This window comes from Pelodiscus sinensis, chromosome 26 (assembly GCF_049634645.1).
Source record: "Pelodiscus sinensis isolate JC-2024 chromosome 26, ASM4963464v1, whole genome shotgun sequence".
Lineage (NCBI taxonomy): Eukaryota > Metazoa > Chordata > Testudines > Trionychidae > Pelodiscus > Pelodiscus sinensis.
Genome location: NC_134736.1, coordinates 19341717 through 19351892, shown reverse-complemented (window position 1 = coordinate 19351892; position 10176 = coordinate 19341717). Strand labels below are relative to the sequence as shown.

The 10176-nt window shown below is 43.7% G+C and overlaps 1 protein-coding gene across 2 annotated transcripts in view; it reads right to left on the bottom strand.

Moving 5' to 3' along the window:
• Positions 1-1211: 1211 nt before the first annotated feature.
• Positions 1212-10176, bottom strand: part of LOC102451245 (serine/threonine-protein kinase Chk1) — a 75634-nt gene continuing 66669 nt past the window's right edge. For both annotated transcript variants that reach the window (XM_075909326.1, XM_075909328.1), the window contains 4 exons: positions 9619-9796; positions 9281-9412; positions 8690-8791; positions 1212-2408 (listed from right to left, as the gene is read on the bottom strand). In XM_075909326.1, the coding sequence (XP_075765441.1) occupies positions 2328-2408; positions 8690-8791; positions 9281-9412; positions 9619-9796 (493 nt within the window). In that variant the 3' untranslated portion in view covers positions 1212-2327. The remainder of the gene's footprint in view (positions 2409-8689; positions 8792-9280; positions 9413-9618; positions 9797-10176) is intronic.

Sequence of the window (10176 nt, the reverse complement as noted above, 5' to 3'; positions counted from 1 at the left end):
GCCTCCCTCCCCAACTTGGGTAGTGGTAGCATACGTTCCAAGGTCAGGGAATCTGTGTTTTTAAAACAGAAGCTTCTACCTAGCGGCAAAGTATCTGTAAGGTCTCTTGTGGGCTTCCACCTTCTGCACTCAAAGTGCCAGAGTGGGGAACAGCCTTTACACATAAATATTGCTGAAAACTCCATGCCTTGTTCCTGGCTCAATTCATGTCTCTCAACTCTCCCCTGCTCATGCAAAGACTGCAGCAGGAGGGTCCTGCTTTTTAATAATAAAAAAAAAACCCACCATTTTCATTGGCTCCCTGCCAACACTTCTCGGAGACTCTCAGGGGAGATCTACACAGTGGGGCTAAAGTTGAATTAAGCTATGCAACTTCAGCTATGACAATTGCATAATTGAAGTCAAAATAGCTTAATTCAGTTTTTGGCGCTGTCTACACAGCAGGAAGTCAAAGGAAAAACACTTTTCCTTCAACTTCCCTTACTTCTTGTGAAATGAGGGTTACCATGAGCCAGAGTAAGAAATCCTCCAGCTCAACATTATTTCGAAATAAAGGCTTGTAGTGTAGACATGCACTATGTTATAACATCAGTAATTCTGAAATAACGTTGCTGTGTAGATGTACCTCTAAAGACCTACTGTCTCTCGGTTTAACTCTTACAGGCAATCTTGTTTACTGACTAGTTGGGATGTCCAGAAAAGGGTAGTATCCCCATTCATCACAATGTTGGTTTTGACAGGATACATCAGATGGCCCCAGAAACAAATGATTTTTGTTTAAAACTTATGGCTAATGCTAAGAATGAAGAGTTTGTTGAACGAAAAAGTGTTGCTAAACTAAAGCGTGAAAACTGGCAGTCAAATACAACTACAGTCATTATGGGAGTGAGTTTTGAGCTGCCCCCATGCTATCAGGCCTGCTGAAGAAGCAAGCTAGCCAGATGGATTAAAGCAGGACAGGAAGTTGAATGCTGACCCAAAACTGGGCATCCCCCGATCCCAAGGTGGAAACCATGAAAAAAGTTTCTTCTCTTCTACAGAAACAGAGCTAGAAAAGGGGCTCTCTTAGATGTTGGGAGAGGGAGCAGCTGGAAGGTGGTCTTTTGGGAATGACACATTGGCTTCATCCGGATCCTTTGCTTCATTAATAAGGATCCCCAGGAGCAAATGCTTCTGAAATGGAATTCTGTCCAGAATGCACGACGGCAGCCATTTGCTTTCTTTAAAATTATGACTATACTTTATTTTGTAAGTTTTTACAAAAAATTATACAAATTGTGTATTTTCACATCATTGTACATTTGACTGTGATTATTCATAAGTGGTCCTTGTTAATACAAATAAACTATGTACCATTAAAAGAAATAACTGCCTAAATAAGCCTGAATTTTAGGTACCAAGAAAGGGGTAAGAGAAAGGGATATTTCTTATTTCCATGAGACCCTGCTACCCTCCAGCAAATTCCCAACATAAGCTATTATATATAACAGGTTTCACTTTACCTTCCAATGTAGGGAAAACTACAAATACTGAAAAGGGAAAAGAGTTTAAAAAGGGACAAAAATGTTAATACAGTATCTATTCTGCTGCAGACCTCTAAGCCTGCAATACTTAAAACTATAAATGAACAATACAGTGGAATTAGTTCTTTGGGTTCAACCATTTTACTTAACAAAAGCAAAGGCCAAAAAGATATAATAAAATTTAATAAAATTACAAGTCTAAGGCCCACATTATCTCTATGCCTCTCCACTCTATCTCATCACATTTTATAAGAAAGGGTAACAAGTTATTGCTCAAACAGATTTAAAATCTGAAGATACAACAATGAAGTACGGGGGCCAATTTTTTTTTAATTAGATATAGACTCTTCCCCTCTAGCTATGTCCAAGGAACCCTAAGCCTGTAAATGGCTGCAGCAGTCTTGGGGCTGGATATATTCTCCCCAGAAGTCGGTCAACAACTAACAGTCAGGCTGGCTCCCACAAACACACAGCACCCCAATGATGATCCCAATGATTGCTGACTTAGCAGAAGGGAAAAATAAGCCTCATACCAGTAGCTACCAATAGGAAGGCATGCCACCGCTAACTTACTACAGTCAGGAACACCTCATGATCACTATTTGTCTGGGAGGCCCTGAAAACATATTACCAAATGTGCCCTTTGATGAAATGCCCTGGTGACAAGAGTGATCCCTAAAAAAGAGTTTCCATTGCAAGTTACTGGCAGCCACAGGTATTTATTTCTTGATGTGGAATAAAAATAAAAATTAGATCAGTGTAGCAGCATCCAATCCAACGGCAGTTGGAGCATGTGGCAGGAAGTCACACTTTCTGGGTGCTCACAATATCATTCAGTTTTCCCTTAATCTTCAGGAAGTGCCTCTTGAACTCCAACCCATCACCCTAGGTAATAAAAACAAGTTTATTTTGTGGACTGTATGCATGTATAAATAGAAGAATGGGAATGCTGTAACTCCTGCCTATCTGAGGGACATTGGCTTCTATTCTAGATATTTAATTTTTTTTCTTTACAATCTTTATGTTCATTATTTATAATTAGTTAGCAAGAAATTCTACCACCACCTCCACTATTGTTATATGAATTGTATTACTTTTATAATCTTTTACAAAAGGTTTCTATTCTTGCCACTTCAGAGACAGCCATTGTGGATTTTCTCCAAATTAGGGTGCAGCACATATTCTTCTGTTTAAGATTTAAACATATTTTAATTTTATCTTTCAAGAAAGGAAATATGAAACATGGCAAGAAGACTTCCCACCTCTACTATTATGCTCTTAACAGCTTGTTCCAGTCATGACCTAACCAATTTCATAGATTTATTTTTCATGCACACATTTGAAAGTGCATTGATGAGTATTTTCCATAGAAACAAAATAATCTTAAAAAATTCTCTTTGAAATAGCAAACAAATCAATCTATTACTGTTAATTGTCATTAGAAGAGGCAGAAGCTGGAGGTCTCTGCCTCACTTGCAACAGTCTATTCTATACCTTTGCCTAGATATGAGCATCTTTAATATTAGGCTAGGTCTGTTTCACAGAATCACAGATAAGTACTACTGGAATGAATCTCATGAGGTCATCTAGTCCATTCCCCTACACTCAAGACAGGATGCTTAACCTTTTCTCAGAAAGTTATTATCCATCTCTCTCAGTGAGACACTATGGACCAAGTTTATGGCACAGGGAGCCCCATGCACACCAACAGTCGTAATACAGCTGTAGTTTTGGCAGACAGTTCAGCTAGTGTCTGCTGAGCTTCCACAAAAGTTGCCCAACTGTAGTCATGCTTTGTCCCCCACCATAGTAAGTATAAACAGAGCTGATTGGAGAAAGGGAATAAAGCTAGCTACACCTTCAAGGGCTTGATGCTGCTTCCATCGGAGTTCATAACTATTTTTCCTACTGATTTCCATGAAAGCAGGATTACGCCAGCCCAGCATGCTTCCCCAGTGCCCAGAAATCATTATGCTTTAGACCAGTGGTCTCCAACCTTTTTATACCCAAGATCATTTTTTAAATGTCAGGACAAGCCAAGATCTATCCCATCCCTTCCCCAAGACCCTACCCCTTCCTTGAGGCCCGTCCTCTCTGTTCCTCTTCCCTCCATCACTTGCTATCCCCGGACCTTATACACTCTCAGGGTATGGATACACTGCTGCTTTTTTTCGTTCCTTCTGTTGGAAGAAATTTTTCCAACATTTGGCCTGTCCAGACTAGGCCAAATGTCAGAAAATCCCCTTTTTTTGGAAGCCCCCTCATTCCTTGTGGAATGAGGAATATAGGGGCTGCCAAAAGAGTGTGTTTGCTGGAAAAACTCCTGCAGTCTAGCCTCACTGGGTTGAGACAGGAGGTGCGGGCTCTGGGATAGGAATGAGGGATATAGGGTGTGAGAGGGTGAGAGGTGCAAAGGGTGAGGGATTTAGGGTGGGAAAGGGTGAGAGGTGCAAGCTCTGGGAGGGAATTTGGATGCAGGAGAATATGGAGAAGGGGCTGCTGGCTCAGGGAAGGGGCTCCAGGCTGGGGAGTGTCGGGCTCAGGTGAAGGACTGGGGTGCTGAGCAAGCCGCAGGCTTGTGGATGTGAAGATGCAGGAGTTTGGGTTGGGGTGTGTGAGAGGCTCAGGGCAAGGAGGTTGGGAGTATGATGGGCTCAGGACACAGATTTGCAGTGTGTGAATGGTGCAAGAGTGTTGTGGCAGAAGACTGACGATGTGGGGGTGCAGGAGTTTGGGGATATGAGAGGCTCAGGACAGGGGCTTCCAGTATATGATAGGCTCAGATCTGGGGTCAGGGTGGGGGGGTACAGGAATGTTATGATGCTGTGGCCAGATGAGGGGTGGGCCCCAATTGGGGGCTTGTTGGCCAGGCTTCATTTTTAAATAAAATATTATGTCAAACAAAAGATTTCAGCATTGTCTTTATTTATGAGAGGGGCGAGGAAACTGTTTTGAGTCAGGGGTCACGGACCCACAAAAAAGTCAGCCTGGGCCACACAAGGGAGATACAAAAATACAACCCCTCGAGCCTCACTAATGTGGCCCCAACTGTGCTGGTGGTGGCAGGGGACAGAGTGCTTATGGGTGCTGGGACAGGGTGCCAGGGCAGGGGTCTGGGGCAGGAGACAGGGTGCTGGGGCAGGAGACAGGATGCCGGGCCAGGGTGCCAATGGATGCTGGGGCAGGTTGCTTGTGGAAGCTGGGGCAGGAGACAGAGTGCCAGTGGGTGCCAGGGCAGCGTGCTGGGCCAGGGTGCCAGTGGGTGCCGGGGCAGAGGCCTGGGGCAGGAGACAGGGTGCTGGTGGATGCTGGGGCAGGGTACTTGTGGGAGTCCGGGTGGGGAGACGGGACAGGGATCGGTGCTGGGGATCCTGCAGCTGTGCGCTAAGGCCCAGGAAATGCGCGGGCTGCTCCCTCATTCTCCAAACAGCAGCCCAGTACCTGAAACGCTGGTCTGTCGAGCACCTGATGCCTTCCTGCATGGGGTGGGAACAAAGGGAGTCCTGGATCGCATCAGCTGGAGCTGGCGCACTAGAGACTTTATTCCCCTGCTGCCTTCCTGCGGGGGGGGGGAGGAGTCCCAGACTGCACCAGCCCCAACCACTTGGGCAGTGCGTGTTTTGCTCCTCCACTCCCTAAAGCAGCGCATGCCACCTGAGCAGCTGGAGCTGGCGCAGTCCCAGACCTCCATCCCCTTCCCCATGCGCAGGAAAGCAGCGGGGGAACAAAGAACCTAGTGTGTGACGGACCGACAATGCCTTCTCCCATAGTACTTGAAGACTCAAGGTGCTTGCTATCCACAATCATTAACTGGAAAGAGGATTTCCAGACAGTGAGCAGTAACAGCTTTTGCACTGCATTCAGTACCAGAGCCCAAGTTTCAGGAACCAGTGAAATAGTAACATTGCTCACTTCAATTCTGTAATAGAGATGTAGCCGTGTTAGTCTGGTCTTGCTGAAACAAAAGACAGGACTATGCAGCACTTTAAAGACTAACAAGATGGTTTATTAGGTGATGAGCTTTTGTGGGCCAGACAAACATCCACACCAACTAACACCTTAGAAGACTTTTGTTCCACCAGACAAGAAGTCTACTATACACACTTCTATTCTCTACAACAAAGAAAAGAGAATAAACTTTCTAAACTGCTCCACACCACAGGCTACAACAGCAACTACCTCAACCCACCGGATAATATTGTTAACCTCTCTAGCTACAAACTCAACCCAGAAGAAGAGTCTGTTTTATCCCGGGGTTTCTCTTTCTGCCCCACCTCTCCCACGAACTGGATTCAGTTTTGTGGTGACCTTGAGACTTTCTTTCACTGCCTCCGCCTATGAGAATATTTCCAAACTACCAATAAACATCAATCTGACCAACCAGATCCCCCCCATCAACACCAAAAGAAAAATAATTCTATATGGACTCCCCCTGACAGTTGGAATTACCATCTGGATTTCTATATACAAAGCTTCTGCAACAATGCACAGACTGACATTATTCACAAACGACAACAAGTGACATACAATCTCAGCCGTGCTAAACACTATGCTATCCAGAGTCTTAAAAACAACCTGGACATTATAATCAAACCAGCTGACAAAGGGGTTCTGTGGTCATTATGAGTAAGTCCGACTATGACCAGGAGGCAACCAGACAACTCTCCAACACCACATTTTACAGACCTCTCTCCTCTGATTCCACTTCAGAATACCAAAAGAAACCACACCGTCTCCTTAAAGAACTCCCTACATCTACTCGGGACCAAATCCACACAGAAACACCTTCTGAACCCCGACCAGGATTGTTCTATCTGCTTCCCAAAATCCATACACCTGGACACCCCAGACGTCCCATCATCTCAGGTATCGGCACACTCACTACTGGATTATCCAGCTATGTAGACTCTCTTCTCAAAACTTACACAACCAACACTCCCAGCTATCTTTGAGATACTACTGACTTCCTGAGAAAACTACAAAACATCGATAACCTCCGTGATAACACCATTCTTGCTACCATGGATGTAGAAGCTCTATACACCAACATCCCACATGGAGACGGATTACAAGCCATTAGAAACACTATCCCATAGGATACCACTGCCAATCTGGTAGCAGACCTATGTAACTTTGTTCTCACCCATAATTATTTCCAATTTGAGGACAACTTATACCTCCAGATCAGTGGCACAGCCATGGGTACCCGCATGACCCCACAGTACGCTAACATCTTTATGGCTGACTTAGAATGTTTCCTCAGATCCCGTCCCCTTTTACACCTTCTCTATTTACGCTACATTGATTACATCTTTATGATCTGGACCCATGGCCAAGAAACACTGGATGCATTCCACAGAGGCTTTAACAACCTATACCCCCCATCAACCTCAGCCTGGACCATTCTACATGAAAGATCCATTTCCTGGACACCACAGTACAAATCACCAATGGTAAATTAGATACCACTCTCTACAGAAAACCCACTGACTCACAGTTACCTACATGCCTCCAGCTCGCATCCAGAACACAAACTACGATCCATCGTCTATAGCCAAGCCCTTCGATACAACCGCATCTGCTCTAATCCCACTGGCAGAGACCAGAAACGTCAGGATCTCTACCAAGCATTTATAAACTTCAATTACCCACCCAGAGAAATAAAACAACAAATTGAAAGAGCTAGATGAATACCCAGAAACCATCTACTTCAAGACAGACCCAAGAAAGCCAACAATAGAACACCACTTGTCATCACCTATAGCCCCTAACTTAAACCCATCCAACACATTATCAATAAACTACAGCCTATACTGGAACAGGATACTACACTCCGAGAGGCTCTGGGAGACAGACCCATAGTCTCTTATAGACAACCACCTAACCTCAGGATGATTCTTACCAGCAACCACAGGACATACCACACTAATACCAACACCCTGGAACATTCCCTTGCAACAAACCCCGTTGCCAGCTTTGTCCACATATTTACTCTGCTGACACCATCACTGGACCTAACCATTTCAGTTATAAGATCAAGAACACATATTCCTGCTCATCCAGAAATATAATTTGTGCCAACAGAGTCCGTCTGCTATGTATATTGGACAAACTTCTCAGACACTTTGCCAAAGAATCAATGCACACAAAACAGACATCAGTTTCACAACGAAAAAAAAGTTTCTTGCCATTTCAACCAGAATGGGCATTGTCTCAACGACCTTACTACCTCCATCCTGCTTCAAAGAGGCTTTAACACAAGACTTCAAAAAGAAGCCTCTGAACTGTCATTCCTGCTTAAATTTGACACTTTACGAATAGGCCTTAACAAAGATGCTAATTATCTCACACATTACAAAGATGCTTCCCCAATTATCACCTCTAATATCATCTCATAGGGTATGTCTACACTATCCCGCTAGTTCGAACTAGCGGGGTAATGTATGCATACCGCACTTGCTAATGAAGCCCGGGATTTGAATTTCCCGGGCTTCATTAGCATAAGCGGGGAGCCACCATTTTTAAATCCCCGCTGCTTCGAACCCCGTGTAGCGCGGCTACACGGGGCTCGAACTAGGTAGTTAGGAATAGGCACCCTAGTCCGAACTACCTAGTTCGAGCCCCGTGTAGCCGCGCTACACGGGGTTCGAAGCAGCGGGGATTTAAAAATGGCGGCTCCCCGCTTATGCTAATGAAGCCCGGGAAATTCAAATCCCGGGCTTCATTAGCAAGTGCGGTATGCATACATTACCCTCCTAGTTCGAACTAGGAGGGTAGTGTAGACATACCCATAGTTATTAATCTCCCACCCTCATCCGCTCTCTGTTCTAAAATCTGATTTGTCTATTTTATATGTGTGCACTTTTTTTTTTTAAATTATATCCCTTTGATATATATGGTCATGCCAATTTTCTTCCACAATTTGATCTGAGGAAGTGGGTCTGGCCCACGAAAGCTCATCACCTAATAAACCATCTTGTTAGTCTTTGAAGTGCTGCATAGTCATGTCTTGTGTTTCAATTCCGTAGGTTCTCTCTTTGGTTAGACATAGACTACCAACGCAAGAACCCCTTTTCCATAGGCTTGTTGTCATATGCAAGCTGATCCAGTTTACTTTTAAACACTCACCCCTCTAATGGTAAAGTCCATTGGCTTATTTTGCATACCTTAGAAAGGCGGAAATCCACCAAAATCTTGTCTTCCATTTCTACCAAGTTCACCTTGAAAATTAGTTTATTATTCCTTCTATCAGTAGTTGATATGGTAACCTTTAAAGCAAATGAGAGAACATTTTTATGACAACAGGTTTCACATACTACGAGCATGTATGTATTATATTCACAGTATACCAGTGTTTCTGAAACTTTTTAAGACCAAGGAACACCAATTTTTTTTTTTAAATGAGGAACACCAAGGATTTTTTGTTGGGGGGAGCGGGAAGTTATTGAGAAAAAAAGAGAAGGTTCGGGGGGGCACAGAAGGGTCGGGGGAAAGTTATTGAGAAAAAAAAAGGTTGCCTGCCCCTTTAAGGGTGCCCATTTTGAATTCTGATGTTCTCCGTGGCACATCAGTGTGCTGTGGAACATAGTTTAAGAAACACTGCAGTATACTAATAGCTACGCTAAAGGAGTCTGACTAGGGATTTCATGTACAGATCTTGTGCTGGTTCAGAAAATGCTACATCTGACTACAGGATATTTTATAGGATTTGCAAATGGAATCAGAAGCATTAATTTGTTTAATTCCATGGACTCTACCTGGTTTGTGCAGCTTTTCTTCCAGACATAGCCCATCTTCTCACAGACCTCCTTCAAACTATTATAGGAGTGGTCAGCATCCAGCTTTGTAAAGAAACGGGTCATTCTCTTCACCAAGCGTTGCCATGGGTTCTGCAGATTAGAGATCAGATATATGAATTCTACAGATAACCAACTACCTTTCTTGGCTGAAAGTTTGGATAACACTCCTTTAATTTACTTGGATTTAAAATTAGGATAAAGTATCTGAAATGGTGTAAACTGAATCTTTACAGTCTGGAGCCAAAGAACAAAATTGCCAAGCTGCTGTGAACAAATACAGCGTTTTCAAATATTACCTGTGATGAGCCTGGGGTGCCAAGTAATTGACTATTAACTAGCATGTGCTCAGGGCATGCTGGCTGGGAGAAGCTGATCCCTTGCACTAGTTCGTTGATATTGGTTGGACTGCTGTCCCACAAGGAAATGCCAGTGCGAGGTTCTGGCTGAGAAGTGGAGTACCCCACTTTTTCTTCACTGAAACATGAAAACGTAATTAATTACAATCATTGTAATGTTACATTTCTCTTGTGATTTTCACACTGATGTAGCCCCCACACACTTTACACACAACACGAGGGGTTCCCAAACTTTTTGCTTGAGTGACTGCAATTTTGAAACTTACTTGTCAAGGGCTTCCTTTAACTCCAGACAGCAACAAAAAACAACTAAGCAATCCAAGGAATTTACGTGTTATTTAATGCTCTCAAGTGACAGATGAGCTTTCATATTGTGACAGTTCCTCAAAGTCCAACAGCATGATAGAAATTGTGCATCCAATCTCTGACATGCCATCAGCAGTAGCTCAGTGTGATCAAATATCACAAACAGATCTGATTTCTTTGCACAGTTTTGCA